The sequence below is a fragment of the Syngnathoides biaculeatus genome, chromosome 12 (genome assembly GCF_019802595.1).
Source record: "Syngnathoides biaculeatus isolate LvHL_M chromosome 12, ASM1980259v1, whole genome shotgun sequence".
Classification (NCBI taxonomy): domain Eukaryota; kingdom Metazoa; phylum Chordata; class Actinopteri; order Syngnathiformes; family Syngnathidae; genus Syngnathoides; species Syngnathoides biaculeatus.
The window spans coordinates 10327018-10345161 of NC_084651.1; the positions used below are offsets into that span (position 1 = coordinate 10327018).

Here is an 18144-nt window from a genome sequence, read left to right on the forward strand (position 1 = left end):
CTACACATGGTCCTCCATTTATCATGGTAAAAACATACGACCTTTTGAGGTTACAAACAGAAAGCAACTAGTCTCAAAATATGTGTCAAAATATTTGGTCACATGGCACAAAAAGGCACATCCAGCCCTACTTACTGTGTTTTTCCAGTCCTTGTTTTTTTCCATTTGTTTTATATTTATGGCCTAGAAGTGTTCTTGAAATATTTAACAAATTCTGATTTTATTACTGCATTCATGTAGGTTAGTGATTGAGTATGGCCCCAGTACTAATGGAACTCAGTTGGAAAATAATGACCCCTCCCCCTGTGAGCAGAGACAGACGGGGCCTAAAGTAGACTGAGCTTCATTAACTGCATTACTGCCAAACTCAAGCATGAACAAGGAAGACAAATGTGCAAAGGGTGAATACACAGATAGCACAAAGCATAAGCGCAGGAGAGTACTGATCATGTCTAAGTGAATGAATGCCACCAGGGAGGCTGCTGGCTAACAGCACAGTCACCGATACAGCTCTGAGCCCTCATCGTCCACGGCATCACTGGTCGCCGTCACGGCGAAGGCCTCAGCCTGCCAGGCAACTTAAGGTTGTTGAGTGGGCAGCTTTAAGGCCTACGTCGGTCACACAAAGTCATTAGTTGCCCCTGCTTGTAAAACGATGACTCGGAGGACCTGTGGGATAGCGGTGGTGGAGGGGGGAGTGTGTGTGAGGGGGGGCGTCATCATTTTTCACACCACTTGTCAACTGTAAACACATGGAGGAAACATGGGGCTGCCAGAGCACCCGTCCCTTCCTGGGGCAAAGTCACAAGCATAGCTCCGCCTATCCTTCTTTATGTGAGTAGTGGTCTTTGAGATACACACACACACACCCTTGGGCCTGTCACACAAAATGACTGACCCCCTATGCTGTCCAAATATGCGGAGACGGATACACACTTTGATACCTCATTACAGCCTCCAAGCAAGCACATACAACACAGCCTTCCTGTAAATTACAAAGATCAGATCAGTCAGAAAAGACGAGGGGGCAATAATATCACCAACTCCTCTGATACAGAGGACGAAAAGTTGACAGGAACTCAGAGGGGGGAGGATAGCCAGACATTCAGTCACTTAAGTTACTGTCCGATGGCTACAGTTTATCTGAGGTGTTGTGTCACTCTGAAATATACTGTAAATAACTGGGTGAAGCAAAAAGCCCTTCTATAAAACCAGAGGGGGAAAAGTACGTAATTGTTTCTGGCATTAAGGAAAAGAGGATGGCTGTTAGTAAATATCTAGTCGTTCCCTTAAAAAAAAGAAATCAATCAGGTCCCAAGCCTGGTGTGGTGATAAGATTCCAATCTGATTTTTGGCATTCATATCATATTTTCACAAAAAACACACTTCTGGCAGCTAAAGAACATATTTAGGGGGAAAGGTTGCATGTTGTCACCGATGGTGCAGAGGTCCACTCGCCTGACTTTGGTGCAAGCAGTGTGGGTTCAGTTTTGACTCAGTGACGTTATGAATGTGAGTGCGAATTGTTGTCCGTGTTTATTTGTGCCCTGCAACTAACTACCGACTATTTCAGCATGTAGTTTGCCTTTCGGCCGAAGTCAAAGTCCAGTGCACCGCGACCCGAACCAGGATAAGTGGTGTTGAAAATGGATGGATGGATGGATGGAACTCCCTCCTAATTTAATTTATTTAATTGAACAAGGTCACATCCTGATGCTCGTTCAGGCAGGGGGACTTCTATGGAAATTAGCCCTTTGGCTATAATCTGGTGCATTTACATTTTTGTTTAAATGTTTATCAATGTACATTATCTCTGTATAACAAATACCGTAAGTTCTCAAGTACAATGCGTCCTTAAATTGACCTAAAAACATTTGGAAAACCCTTCTACAATGTACAATGCGCACCACCAATTTGCTGCTATCCATATGCTCAAAATATCTGGAATTATCTGTATTTATATTTTGTTGGGTTTGTACTTGTATTGTTTTTCAAAAAAACATTTGTACAACAATTATTAATAATAATCAATGTGCATGTGCTGATGGAGTGGTAATATATAACTCGGGACAGGCCACAGGACACGCTTGTCCTGGTCCCTGTAATTGTCAGAACGGAATCCCTCAAGCGACTAAAATAAATGCTCAATGATAGTATAACATTTTATTAATACTGTTGATAACACATATTACGGTCTTAAAATAACTATTAACACTGTTTAACTTGACTTTTTTATGCATTAAATATTTGTGCATAAAACGTTTGTGCATAGTGCAGTTTAGCCTCTACATTACACTTCAAAAGAAGCATCTGATTCATCTCCAATCTGAAAAATATCCACTGTAGCTACTTTTGGTGCATCACTGTCAAACCCATCATTGATGACTTGGTACGGTTCCGGTGACTCTTGCATTGGATCATGAACATCCCATCTTGCTCCCACCGCATGTCATCCTCTATGCCATCTATAGAGTTTGTGAGGAAACATTTTTTTTAATCCCAAGAGTTCGGGTTGCACTGCGCAGCCTCTCCACCTCTATCCGGCTCCAATCTGGAGCAGCTTTCCTACGGGGTCTCGTAGCTATTAAAACAACATCAGCTCAAACTACGAAGAAACGAGTGTAATGGCCACATTAAAAAAAAAAGCGAGCATTCCAATTGTGTGCTTTCTCTCTTTTTTTATGCACTCATTACACGTACTCCGTATTTTAAGATGACGTTGTTTTGATAACGACCTTGAGCCTTTGGGCTCTCGTTGTTTTGGACTGCCGCGCTGCTTCCGGGTTCCTCGCGTCAGTGATGACATTTCTTTTAAAAGCGGCTGCACAACGAGTCAAGGTAGTCGACAATTTTTGTCTTAGTTTAAGTTAAAACCAACTCACGGGAAATAGTTTCTGATCTTTGGTGCAGGAGCAATAAATATGGTACGCTAACGATCGTAAAATGCGAAGCTCCCCGAGGACGTAAGAGAGCTGGTGGTGCACATTACTGCAATATATATATATATATATGTGTAACATAAGACATCGAATATCATATCGAAATGTATATGTATACCTTTTTTGTTACCACTGTGTGTGCCTGTATATGACTATACAATGTAATTGTATTTTTTATTTTTCATCCATACCTTAATATAATGTGCTCTATTAACTTTTTGAAAATATTTTTGTAAAAAATTGCGCTTTATTTGAGAAATTACGGTAAATGAAAAAAATAAAAGCCTAAAATAGTAACGGAGTAGGCACATTAATGAAAATGTACTAAGAGTGGTTAAAGGCATTAAATCTAAATGGCTTTCTAGTTGACTTGGATTGACATGTTAGAAGCTAGGAGGAGCTGTTAGGTCACAAATTAACACTCCAACATGTCATAATGTAAAGAACACACAAACAAACAAACACACACGCAAACTGCGGTGTCCCGGCTGCTCAAACAGCTCAGTTCCATTGTTCAGTCAGCTGCAAAGCTTCACCTTGGGGACACACGTTTGAGGGATGTCTCCTTTCTCCCTCACACTCACACAAAAATACATACATGTCGGCCTTGAAGACGACATTTTTCACAGAGAAAAGCGTCCAAATGGCAGGTGTCAAGGGCCGTCAGTCTCCAGCAAAGATGCTAGGAGGCAGGCAGGGAGGGCCGCACGTGCGCGCACACACGCACACACCCCGTCTGCCAGTGTGAGGCACATCTGAAAAGAGCAAAGCCTCGCAGACACTCATGTCAATCGTACTGCAGCTAAAGCCTTGTCACACACACACACACACACACACACACAACACACACACACACACGCACGCACGTCTATACAATACATAAATACAAAGGTACGTATGTACGTAGAAACACACACCGAACCCCAAATAAACATCTAGCATGTCACTGGGACTCATCACACAAACGGTGCGGCCCTGAAGGAAGGAGATGGGACAAAGCTCGAACACCAATGAGGCCTTATGGGAAATACGTTATTGGAAGCGGCTGAATCAGAAGTATCGACAACCTGCAAATGTAAACATACTGAGGTCATACAAGACAAAAAACATTCACAGAGAAACTAGAAATCCCAGCTTTAAGAATGTTTAATATTCATATTGACATGAGAAATTGTTAAGTGGTTTTTTTTTTTTTTTTTTGCAATGAGGAAAGGTGATGATAATCACAGGAACAGAAATAGAAATAGAACCTATTCCTATTTCCTCCAAGCTGCGCAACTCCGCATTTGCGCACTTGTCGCACAGTCAGTTTTCTCAGGAAAACAGATCCAGCGCAGTGAACTACAGCCTGACGTGGCTTTTTTTTTTTGTTTTTTCAATCAACTTTTTTAAGTGAGAAAGGTCTAGTCTCAAGCCAAAGTAGAAAGTACAGGATGAGATGGTGTGTAATTTTGAAATTCCACCTTGGCACAGCCTGATTGAGGATGAAAACACAGACGATACTTTGCCCAAAAAGCTAATTCTGTATTTTAAATATAGGAGGCAACATGACATTAACCTTAAAACTGTTTGGAAGCATCATTCACCTTTCAACATGCATTGGGGAAAATATTCTGCAAGCAATAATTCAGTTTTACACCAAGAAAAACAGACGAGAATAGCATTGTGGGTTAAAAAAAAAACAAAAAACCAAGATGTAAGCGACATTTCAAATTTATAGCTAATAGTTGGCTTTGTATGTATTTGTATTGTAATGTATTTTTTTGTTTGTTGACATTTTCAGTGTAAGTGGAAAAAAATGCAAAATTGTTCTTAAAAATGTTCTAATGGGAATGTAATATGAAACTTTTAATGAGCCATGTAACTTCAATGGATGACACTGATTGAACAAAGTGTATACGGCTGATGTTGCTCACAGTGGTCAAAAGGAGCGCTCACGACCTTAGTGTTTGCTCAGAAATGTCACAAATTAGAGAGAACATTGCTTGCAACCGAGTGGTAGTGGGAACTGATCTGTCATTTCAGTAAAATATGACTAAGGAGTATGTCAATAGTTGTAAAAAGAACACAGTGTAGGAAGGCAGAATAAACTATAGTCGCAGTGTGAAGAGAGGGTTAGACGCCCAAACACATTTGGTAAACTCTCCCCAAGCATCAAAGTTAACAGTTGGTCCACAACTTATTATAAAGCTGTTAACTTATTTTTATACGATGACAGTTCCAAATGTAATAAACGAGAGTCACACGAACAACAGGATACTGGACAGCATGTTCTAGAACTGCCGTGGTGGGTAATGTCAAAGCCAGGTGCCATGGCACATGTGTGCAAAAATAGTGAAATAATTGAAGAGATACTGAAATAAAAATAAAATATTGAACTAAATATTTAATTGAACAAATTATAGACTGAATACTCCATGACAATTATTTATGTTTTATCTATTTCATTTAGGCGCTCTTCTTCATCAAATGTCCACACTGGTGCTGCCACCATGTGTCAGTCACTCACTCGACTTGGCCCCTGGTAGCGAGCCCCGACACAGGACTTGACAGGGGATGGACGCCGTCATGAATACAGTCGGTTGTCGGTGTCCTGCGAGCCAGTAAAAATGATCTCATCCCCCCGGGAGTGCACTCCGGGAGGATACGGTCAAGGGCGAAACATGAAGACATCCGCGCATCGCTCTCGGACAACTGAGCCAATCAAGGACAGAATAATGACTACTACTTGAAACAGAGATGGTCTGCCAGTTCTTAAACCAGGGCACGACTTGGGGCAAAGGCATGACTACTGTAGACTCCAGCGTAACTAATCCACAACACATCAGAGTAGATCAAAGACTTCTGCAAGTTAGCTCAGAAACCGAAGCGGATTCTTAGACATTTATTCTTATTGTATAGGCGCCTTTCATAGTGCATGGTCAAATCGATGGGGTCATTTTCCTTTAGCAGCAACATCGCAAGTTGTCAAAAAATGGGTCATTTTTATCAGCCTGAAGGTCCTGTGTTTGTGTGTGATCTACGTATATCATCACCACTGCCCAAAGACCTTTCTAACCTTACCCACTACTCCCACTACTCTTGCCCTCTGATATCATTAGCGTCATCGAGTTATGGCCAGATACTGTCAACTTTCCATTAGTCGTGCACACGACAATCACGCGCTATTGAAAAAGCCCACTCGATGGATGTGTTGAGAAAATAAAGTAATACTGACAATTTTACTTCGCTAAATTTTTGTTTGCCAGTCTCATAACAGAAAAAGTTGATGAAATGGAATACAAATGCTCAAAGCTTGAAATTTCAATTTAGGACAATTATAAAATCTTGGGTCCATGAATATTTTCACAAAAAGATTGGGACTTGCAAACTGAAGAAAAAAAACCCCTAAAAAATAAGTGATAAGATAGACAGACAATAAGAGATAAACAACAACAAACAACAACAGCAACAACAAAGAGATAATACCCATTACCACAGCACGTGATCTGCATTCATACCACTCATTTGTATCCATTTATTGGTCTTATTTGATTGCACCTTGTCCCATATTGTTCTGTACTTGACTGCTCGATCTGTAATGTGTGCATAAATGCCCAATTAAAGAAAAACTATTACACAGTAATTACATTGATTTTAACAGAACATTACTAATTACCTAAGTATCGATGTCAATGCAGCAGAACTTGACACTATGCTGAATACGTGTGTGTGCCTTTGTGTTCCCGTTACCAATTACCAATCCATCCATCCATTTTCTTTGCCACTTATCCTCACGAGGGTGGCGGAGAGTGCTGGACTAATACAGAGGTGGATGCAGTATGCCACAATGTCAGATGAGGATATTTTGCAGATCCACAGATTCAATAAGCAAATACTGTTTTGTTTTTTGTTTTGTTTTTTTTTTATTCTGAGTAGCAATTTTCCAGCAGGCAGCTGTCATATTAAGGGGCCCCCACCGTACAGCGAGAAACCTATTGTGGATTGGGTGCGTGGGGGGCCATCTCAGGCACAGACAGACCTTGTCAGATCGATGATACCCCACACCGCACAATGTCCTGCGGGACGCCATTCATCCCGCAGGAGCTTGCTCAAGTCTAATCATGTAATGTAAAGACGCTACAAACCAAACAGGAAGCCCGGAAATTAAGTTGTTTACCCAACAAGTTATTAAATGTGATTATTTTAGGGGTGTAAGCTGGTCAAAAACAATAACATACCATATTTCCTCATACAGTGACCAGGGGTATTTAAATGGATGGTGGGAGATGTCTGTTACTATACTTTGGGTGAGGGGCAGTGGTACACCCTGAACTCCTCACTAGCCAGTTGCAGGGCATACACACAGTTTCCTATCTCGTACATCCACAACCTACTTCTTCTTTTCCTTTCGGCTTGTCCCATTAAGGGTCGCCACAGCATGTCATCTCAGATGAACGCATATTTGTTTGGCAAAGTTTTACGCCAGATGCCCTTCCTGACGCAACCCCTCTGCACTTTAGCCGGGGAGAGAAGCTTACAGCACCTGGTATTCCCAGGCGGTCTCCCATCCAAGTACCAACCAGGGCCAAACCCGCTGAGCTTCCGAGATGTGACGAAATCGGGCGTTCTCGGGGTAGCACGGCCATAAGCCACTGCCCAACCTACTTCTGCATTGGGCAAAACATGTCCAAGCACTTCCGCCCGACTGGGTGAATGCCAAAGGGCGCTGTGACAAAGCAAACCAAAATGTCTTTTTCAGATGGTGAACTCATATTTTTACAAGATTGTACGAGCATACCGAAGGCTCTGGTAAAGTGTTCCCGAAACTGCGGGCCTTAGTTAAAATTAAGGCATTCCTGGCAACACCCAAGATGTCATGCTGCTCATCTTAAATACAGTACATGCACAGTTAATTCATGTGTCATTGACATCACACTAGTCGCCGTTGTAATGAGGACCGTCAGGTCCGGCGGTGGGCCAGCCAGCAGGGGAGGAAGACCCTTGTAGTTAGCGCAGAGGTGCCGTGGGCCCCAATCATCATCCCCCATTGACGAGCTGTGTATTGGTGCAAAGCGGCAGCCCAACCAGCTGGATACATTAATGGGCTCTTGAATAAAGGATGGTGACACACACTGACGGACTGGTTGAACCTCCCCACATGGAAACATTTTATATATATGTACTACATATATGTTTTATATACACTATAAGGATGAAAATAGAAAGATATGCAAATTTATTTCCTTTGCAGTACAGCAACAGTGATTTTGCCGACAGTGTAACAGGTGTGTGGTGGAGAATATGATCTATGTAACTACATTTGTAATTAACTAGTAAGTAAGTTTCTTTCGGCTTGTCCTGAAACGCTCATATTTGTTTGGCACAGTTTTTACGCCTCTCGGGGAGTGGAGGCCCGAGTGGGATACGAACTCACGACCACTGGTTTACTAAACCAATGCTCTAACCAATGAGCTATGGTGCCTCTGCAATCAACTAAGAATTATGATCTTTTGTTTAATTTTCTAGTAATTACTCATTATATTATTTAAAATGTTATTACAGGTATATGTGGTATTGCTAAAATACTTGCATCGTAAAATACTTGAAAAAAAGAATATGTTTTTATTATATTTATAGTAATTATAAATACATCTAAATAATTATAGTAATTATCACTGTAATTTACATAAGTAATAGCTAATAAATCATTAATAAATGACATTCAAATTATTTAATAATCATTAATAATCATTTAAACATTTTAGATTTAAATTGAAAACTATTTTTAAAATCTAGGTATAGTTAGGTGGCACGGTGGCTCAGCTGGAGAGCGTTGGCCTCAGAGTTCTGAGGCTCGGGTTCAATCCCAGACCCACCTGTGTGGAGTTTGCATGTTCTCCCCGTCCCTGGGTGGGTTTTCTCCGGGCACTCTGGTTTCCTCCCACACCCCAAAAAAATGCAACATTAGTTGGACACTCTAAATTGCCCCTAAGTGTGATTGTGAGTGCGACTGTTTGTTTCTATGTCCCATGGAATTGGCTGGCGACCAGTTTAGGGTGTAGCCTGCCTCCTCCCCATTGACAGCTGGGATTGGCTGCAGCACTCCTGTGACCCTCGTGAGGATAAGCAGCTAAGAAAATGGATGGATGGATATAACTACTGCAGTGACGATCTAGACAACATTTTCCTTTTTTTACGAATGTACTTTATGAGATGATTTATGGATTATCAAAAAAAAAGATTTAATGAATGTGCTCATACAATTGCAGGAGTTTTATATCATCTAAATGTAAAAATATTGTTTTTACTATGGGGTAATATGCATAATAAAACCAGAACCACATAAAAAAAATGTTTAAACTATTTTTAAGGGGCAGTGAAAGGCTAAATACTGGTTTTAAAAGAATGAACAAGAGAAACATTTTCTCTGGAGCTACTCAACCGAAAAATATCTTGAGTAAAAAGAAGCCCGTTAATGTAATAACGCCTCCCTTTCACCACGTCTCCTCTTGAAAACAGAAAGAAAAGCTATCTTTAAAAGAAGATGAAAATGTGGGTTATTACAGCATAGGTGTTGCCGCCAATGAACTCGGGATGATACACATTCCCGCTTACGTGGTCCGAGGCTGCGGTCCGGACGCTAACCTCGAGTCAACAAACAGAGTGAGAGCGAGCCCGGCGAGGGCGCTACGTTGTTTTGCTTGGCGTGAGCTCCCAGGGCGTTATACGCCCAAGTGTGGACCGGGCCCGGTTACAGACACAACGCTCACCGCAAAGCGTCCCCTTAATTGGCCCAAAGTGAAACAAAGTCCAGATGGTTTTAATGACAATATTCACGAGGGTAAGGGGGACGCATTCCTATTTGCCTGTGCACCACAACACCTTTGCTCTCTTTTGCCTCCATTTTGTGGTTTTTTTTTTTTTTTGCATTCCTCTCCACCCTGGCCACACAACCATTCTTTTCCGCACATCAACCTTTAATTCTAACAATTAAATTATTGCACAAATTCCAGAACATTTGGTTCACTCAACAATTATCACTTTTGATTGACACTGTCAAAGAAGTGTGTTTATTATTGGTGATTGTTAAATCTGCACTGCATCATATTCAGAGATGTTTAGAATGCATTTAATATTTCATGTATCAAGACAAAATACTGTACTCTCAGCAATCTCTGCTGGAGGGGGGGCACTGCATAGCGAAGGAGGAAGCCCTTATTTGTACAAACATATTCATGGGTAAAATCCTGCATGAGGAACTCATTGACAACAAGTGGCCACATGTGCTTTGGTGCTGTTGTTCTGGTTAGCAAAAGATTCTAAAATTGACCCAACATGTAATGCTTGAGTAAGATGCATTTCCTTCATTTCTTGGGAGGTATGGGAAAAACAGCTGTGTATTTTACGGTGAGGGGGCATTTATTTGTCTGAATATTGAAAACAAAATAAGTAGAATGGAGAGTAAAGACAGAACCTTTGATACAGCTCGATTTCATAGATGTTTGGGCTGGCTAGGACTAGGCGAGGTCCATATCCTTGTTATGCATGGCTCTATCACAATTAGATTGAAGTTTCCAATGAAAGAAAAAATGTGTTTTCACTGGCGGTAAGACGTTATTTGAGGAGAACATAGTAGAAATGGTTTTGATTAAATTTACCCCCTGTTGTGTACCCTGAGGGACGTTCAAACTATACAGGAGATAAAGAAGTGAGCATCAGCACAGTGTGTGATGTTGAGTCATGCTCTTTATGCCTCGAAATGTACCAGACAATCTAAACTCAGTAGACAATTTTCAGCGTCAAGGGTGACTGAACTTTGAAATCTTACCAGTAGGAGACATCCAAGGGATGAAAGTAGCACTTGGTGATGAGGTCAGCGAAGAAGGACTCGGTCTCACGACAAGCCGTCCCATTGCCAATGACGACCTTGCTGCAGCTAGTGTTGACAGACAGGAGGGCGACAGTGAGTTACCTACAGAACTAAATAAGGAAAAGAATCCTGCTTGCAGCACTGCAGCGAGTGTAAACTGTGGCAGTACCTGTGTTTGATCATAAGGTGTCGCAGTTTTTCCGCTTCTCTATCATTGCGGGATCCGTGGAGGTACACAACGTCAGTGTGGAGGATTTGACCTGGGAACAGGAGAGATAGATTTGGGTTGGCAGACATTTTATTCTCGATGATCCCTCGCATTGTATTTATCCACATGCATAATCAAAGCTTGTTCATTATTCTCAGAATTTCTCAAATTGGAAAAAAAGTAGACCCCCCCGGCACCTGATTCACTGAAAAATTTGGATAAACATGTCTATCATAACAGGACACAAGAAAAAGGGTCAATAAATGTGCGTTGTTCAATCATGGGTGTGAGTTGCCAATTTTAATTTTTTTCACCATGGTCCACAATAGCGGGGTTGATTGAAGACTCTAAATTGTCCCTAACTGTGACTGTGAATGGTTGGTTTTCTATATCTACAATGCTGGCAACCTTTACAGAGTGTACTCCACATCTCACCCGAAGCCTCATGCAATAGGCTACAGCTCACCTGCAACCCTTGTGAGGACAAACTTTACAGAAGATGGATGGACGACCTCTCAGAACGAGACACACACACTTAATAGAAAAGCTTTGCTTATGCCAGCAAAAGCGGCCAAAGCATGGCTTCAATATGTTATGATGATCACAGAAGGACAGACCAAGTGTTCTGGCCATAAGCTACCAAAAAGCCTGATGCAGCATAGGGAGTAAAAGACTACATTTAATTTTGGTCATATGGAATACTGTTTAACATCAGATTTCAAAGCAATATTACGTTATGTTTGCTTACCAGTTGGGGAGAGGATTGCCAGCTTGCAGCCGTGTCTGAAGCCGGGATCCACCCCCATCATGACGCAGCCCCGCACTGGACACACCAGTAAGCGCTGGCGGAGGTTTCGCACAAACATAGCGACTGATTCCTTCTCGGCTGTTTTAGTAAGGTTTGTTCTAAAAGAAAAGAAAAAAAGGAGTAAGATAGAAAAATAAGACACAAATTGAAGGTGGGACAAGTCAATGATTTTGACAAACCTGTACATTCGGGTCAGAAAGGGTACAATGAGCCTTTTATAAGAGTCTTCTACTGAATCCTTGATGAGCATTTGATGCTCGTCCCGTGTATATGTCTTTGGTTTCCACCTGCATTGAAACAAAAGTTTTGTTTATCTCACATACGACAGCACGTGTGTGTGTGTGTGTGTGTGTGTGTGTGTGTGTGTGTGTGTGTGTGTGTGTGTGTGTGTGTGTGTGTGTGTGTGCATGCACGCTAGTCAGTGTGTGTGCTGTGACCTGTTGTTGACACACCACCATGCGAACTTCTTCTTCACCCTGTCAGGGATGTTCACCTTCACTGTCAAAATCTTCAGACTCTCCCCTCGGTTGATGGCAAGCGTCTGTCCAGCCCAACAAAGAAGATCTGGTTAATGCATTACAGTAAACAGTGGGAAGGAACCAATGCAATAGCGTGTTTCATTCATCAAGTGTGGATAAATTATTTTGATTGTGAGGGGCAAAGATTAAAATTCATTCATTTCGTTCCTCTGTTTTTTTAAATAGTCAATGTGATTTACAGTGTATAAAATGTTTTGGGCTTCTATACCAATCAAAATGTGATCAAACAAAGTAAACGCAATGACATATTTGCAAAAATATTCAAAATCTAGTGCTGCAATTTTTTTTACTATACTACAGGAACACTCCACAGGGTGTGAATACGGTTGAGGTCTGACAATGATGGTAGCCAGACATGAGTTTATCTGCCGTCACACTGTTCCAAATTATGCATTTGCTGTTTTTATTAATTTTCCAATATAATCAATATGACAGTTTCTTACTTTAAATATATCAAATTATATTGGCTATAAGGGGTTTTATTGGAGGAATAAAAACACTGACAGGTTTTTGCAAACTATGCAGATGAGTTTTCCAAATGTTTTTTTTATTAAACCATTCATGAGCAGGGTGGCAACTTTTTTGCCTTATTGAGATAAAAGTCTCCTAACAGGCCACAATGAAGGAAATAACACCTCTTTTTCATTTACGGAGAAGTTATATGATAACTAGAGGCAGCCATGTTGGGTCAGGAAGGAAAGGGAAATAACTCCGTATTAACTTTGACCGATGAGTTATCCTCTCCTGATACCAAATTATGGCTTGAAATTAAAACACTTAAATATTTTGATATACTGAAGGATATAATGCGTGAAAATAATGATGTCCCAAAAATGGGACACTCCCCATGAATGGGTTAAACCATTATTGTTGGTGGTCAAGAGAGATACTGCCATTTATCATCATAGATCTACTTTGAAAGAAAATTGAGGTTTAGGGATGATGTGGCCACACTATGAATTTGCTCCCCTTACATTATGCTCCAAATTAGGAAGCATCTACTTTTTGTTCATTTTTCTAAATACTCGATGCAACTTATAGCAAAAAAAAAAAAAAAAAAAAAATCACTCAATTATCTAGGTTTAGACATCAGGATTTTAAAACAAATGGCAAAATTTTTGTTGAAAAATTGGTCAAAGATTTCCAAATTATGATTTTTTTTTTTTTTATTACATTATTATCGTTGCTGTTTGGCAGTATTCTGCCTGATGAATTTTGGAGATTTTCCTCATGCTGATGCGCCACAGATTCTCAGTACAGTTGAGCTCAGGAGATGATGGTGGCCACAATATAGGTGTTTGTCCCTTTATACCTATAGCAGATAAAACGCCGATGGCATGTTGTCTTGCAAGAGAAATACTCTAGATTAGGTACTGTTCTCCTTTTTAAAGACCATCATCAGAAAAGGTCACGTCCCCTTCTTGGCTGAGGTAATTAAATTATGACAAACAAATTTGAATTGAAAGAAAACTACACTTTCTTTCCACACACTCACACGTGAGAGTGATGAGCCTCTGAGTGTGTCCTTTGGCCAGGCCTGTTGTGCTGTGTATTGCCCCCCCACCCTTCAGAAGAACTGTTACATGCTGTTAAGCAAACAGTAGTAAGTGTCTGACCTTTTCAGTGGGGAACCTTTAGCCTGCCACAGCACAAGGCACGAGAAACAAGACGTCAATCTGGAGCCCAAGTGGAAAAAGCAAGCTGACAAATGCCACCATTGTGCCACCGTCAGCTGCGAGGACCGCCAGGCCTGCCCCCGCCACCCACACACGCACGCTCCGTGCCACAACTATTAGAGCTCACCAGCACCCTCGCACAAAAGCGACAACAGCAACATGAAAAACACCGCTAATGGCATGTCAGGGGCGAGCTTACTCGAATTAGGATGAAATTTAGATTTCTCCCAGGATGGCATCTTTCCGCTGCGGGCGGACGCCTTGACTGCGATGACATTTCTCAAATGATATTCATCAAATCGCACACCTCCCGACAGACGCCCAACATCTGCAAAAGCCCAAGAGGTTAAAGTAGTTAAATGAACATAGCCCAATCTGTGCCCCATCGTTTTCAGAAATCTGGAAAATTTACATATTTGGTCACCCAGAAAGTTGCCATACTACAATGTCTCCCTGACTGACTATTTTGATTGGAATACAGGGAGTCCTCAGTCTATGACTGAGATCCGTTCCTACAGTAGCGACTTAACTCGAATTCCACCATTAAAGTCAGAATTTACGTCAAAATACTTTGTATAAAAAACTAATACATTGAAATAAACAAAATGTACTTAGCATTAATGCTGAGAAGTGGATGGAGAAGAAGAAGGGGAGCCTGTGTTTAGCTATTGCAAAGGAACCTGGTCCTCAATTCTCTCCATCCCGACAATTATCAAAAAACCTTGTTTTGGGATCATTGTATCCAACATAGGAAGGGAACCCTTCATCACATGTGCTAAAATATGGGATTTGTCTTTAATAACTGTCACCATGGTCGACCGACTGAAGCCTTGGTGGTGTTGGTCTCTCCTTTGTCCAATCTTTTTATGATTATGAGTTTAGTTTCCATGGTAATGGATTTTCTATTGGTTGCAGAAGCGTTGCTAAAAGAGAGCTTTCTTCTTTGGGGTGATAATGTCTAAAAAGGAGGGCAAAAAATGCCAAGATACTCCCGGCCGACAAATACAGACAAGCATTTGCCAGACAAAATGCCGGATAGGGGACGGGCGTTGTAAAGTCGAAAGGTCTTAGGTCGAGACAGTCTCAACCAGAGGACTCCCTGTACAAAGTAGGTATTAAACTGTCATTTTTGGAGTACAGGGGTACACAAAGGGTGTAGCCTGGTAGCGACACATTAAATGTAGTTGCCAGGTACTCTCAGCTTCGTATATTTTCTTTTGTTTTTTTAATGTATGCTCCCTCCTCCCCTTTTTTATGACCATTCCATTAGTTACATTGCTTTACAGTCAAAGCAGATGGCCGCCCCACAGTAAATGAGTCGGTTGGTTTCTTGCTTAGAGGGAGTTTTCTTTGCCTTCGTTGCCTGGTTGTTTGCTCGAGCAGGGTTTACATGTGTAGGACTGTGATTGTAGACAAGCTCTGGATGTAAAGTGCTTTGACATGACTAAAATGCAAATATATTACACAAAACGATTCACGCAAACTACAAGTGCGACGCCTAAACGTCTCACAACAAAATGTGGCCAAACTTCATAGCCCAGCCGGCATGTTGCTCACTTTCTCTTCGGGTTGGTTCACTCGCTGGAGAAAGCGGGTGATCTGAGAGGAAGGGTGATGCGAGACAGAGCAAGAAGTGTGTGTTTGCCCATTAAGTCGGGGCGAGAGTGACAGGTAGGTAGGTACCGGCCAATGCCTGACAAGCGCAAACGGACAGACCACCGTCATCATCCATCTGGCAGCGACAGAAACCCCCTACAGGGAGGGCAGCCAGCCAACCGCTGTCCTCTCGCTATCCGTCTCCTTGTCTCTCTCCGTCTTCTTTTAGAGGAATACTGTCATCAACACATCTATGCACACCATGCATACACACACTGACCTGCATGACACAACTGGGACATTAGGCTGATTCCAAATTCTATGGCATTTAAGGTCAAAGAAGTTTAGATTTTTGCCATACAAAAAAAAGAAAACTGAAATTCAGATTCAGATTTGTCCATGTATGGAGCATTTTATTCACAGATGAATGGAGTTGGATTTACAAAAACTATTTGTAAGGAATTGTGCATTTTTAGGACCTATCCAAAGTATTAGAACATCAAAAGATTAAAAAGTTAAAAAAAAAAAAAAAATCATCCTTGAAAAAACCTCTCAAATATTCTACATCCATCATCTTTGCCGCTTATCCTCACGAGGGTCACGGGGAGTGCTGGAGCCTATCTCAGCTGTCAGTAAGCAGGAGGCGAGGTAAACCCTGAACTGGTCGCCAGCCAATCGCAGGGCACATAGAGACAAACAGCCATACTGACAATCACACCAAGGGGCAATTTAGAATGTCCAATTATTGTTGCATGTTTTTGGGATGTGGGAGGAGACCAGAGTGTCCGAAGGAAACCCACGCAGGCACGGGAGGAACATCCAAACTCCACACAGGCGGAGCCGGGATCAAACCTGGGTCCTCAGAACTGTGAGGCCAACCCTTTACCAGCTGATCCACCGTGCCGGACAAATATTCTACAGCTCTTGGTTGGGTACACCCTGAGCTGGCTGCCAGAATTTATTTAAAAAAGAAAAAAAAAAAAGAAGAAAAGAATACATTTATATATTTAACAAAAAAAAAAATCTTAACACGAAAAAATGATTCCTCATGCCAACACAGCAGGGTAAAGAAAAACTACTAAATTATATGTGTGATACACAATCAGACTACATTTGGAATGTGATAAACAGTCAACACAATTTTTTTTTGGGGTGCAATCCTGGATAAACTGTTCACTGATACTGTAAGCACGCGTGGGAATTAAATCGTCACGAGAAAACACAACCCCTCCAACGCCCTGCTCATCTTTACACAAACATGGCCCAGACTTTCCTTCTAAAAAAGCTCATGTTCCACCCTAAAAACAAACACGAACAAGGACAGCAAAAGCGGGAATTGATTATGTACTGGGTGTTTCTGCTGGGTCATTCTATATAAATGAACAAAGAAGTTTTCTTTCACCGCTCAGATTTTTTTTTTTTTTTTTAAAGGTTTGGTTGGAAATGGAAAAGATCAGAACACCAAATATCTTTCCTTTAAATCTCTTGATTAGAGAAATAAATGCTCACAATTTTTGGGCTAGTTAGAGATATGGCTTGACTTTCAACATCTAGAGCACATGTCTCAAACTCAAGGCCCGGGGGCTAGATCTGGCCCACCAGATGATTTATTGTGCCCCACAAAGGCAAATCACGTGTGTCAACCTCAATCATTCTTGTTCAAATCTGGACCAATATTTCCAATTGTCATATTATAAATGAGAATGTTGAGATATCGCAATCATTTTTGTGTTACCAAACATCAACAATAGTTGAAAAACCCATTACCCTTGATTTCTGATTCCAAACCTAGTTCATAAATTTAATGTGTAAATATGATGAAGCGATTAAATGTTTTTTTTATTGTTTCACAGTCATAACAACCCTCTGAATGAAACGGGAACGCCAATGTGGCCCGCGACAAAAATGAGTTTGACACCTCTGATCTATAGGATATATAACAAAGAGTACAGTATATAAAGAACTTGGGTCGTGAAGATATTTTGTGAAGGGAAAACTTCTGGTTGATGGAATGGAATTATCCGATCAGGACCCAAGCATAAGTGTTGCTCGTATGAGAACAACAGAGCAAAACAAACTTGTTCCACCTGTCAATCAAAGAGGAGTGTTTAATTGATGAAGCAGCTCCATTTATCCCTACCCCTCTGCAGGCAAGCCCTGACCGCTGCGCTTAGCTGCCGATAAATCGAAGAGCAAGTGGCAACCCAGCCCGCAAATCCGCTCTGGCGTACACATAAGCGCGCCACCGAGTTATAGCTATGAGCTAAAAACGTACTCTTCATAAGAAGGCCTTAAAATCAAATCTGTCTACGTCCCAGTTTGGCGTCTCGACATACGTCAAAGGAATTATGCTTCAAGATACACAGGGTGAGCAAGTTTGCAACAAAGTGATATTGATTCAATTACCAAACTGTTCAGTCTTCCAGGGGGGGTCAATGGTGTTCTATAGGTAATCAAGAAGCGCCATCATAAAATTAATTCAAAAATGAACCCTATACAAAAATATCACAAATCAGACATTACACA

At 41.3% G+C, this 18144-nt stretch overlaps 1 protein-coding gene and 1 pseudogene across 1 annotated transcript in view; both read right to left on the minus strand.

The window, feature by feature from the left end:
- srbd1 (S1 RNA binding domain 1) overlaps window positions 1-18144 on the minus strand; it is a 54841-nt gene that overhangs the window by 24923 nt on the left and 11774 nt on the right. Inside the window, exons 10-14 of the mRNA XM_061837914.1 lie at window positions 12245-12348; window positions 11987-12094; window positions 11748-11905; window positions 10961-11051; window positions 10750-10857 (exon numbers count right to left, since the gene is read on the minus strand). Of these exons, the coding sequence (XP_061693898.1) occupies window positions 10750-10857; window positions 10961-11051; window positions 11748-11905; window positions 11987-12094; window positions 12245-12348 (569 nt within the window). The remainder of the gene's footprint in view (window positions 1-10749; window positions 10858-10960; window positions 11052-11747; window positions 11906-11986; window positions 12095-12244; window positions 12349-18144) is intronic.
- LOC133510313 (5S ribosomal RNA) lies at window positions 7453-7571 on the minus strand (annotated as a pseudogene).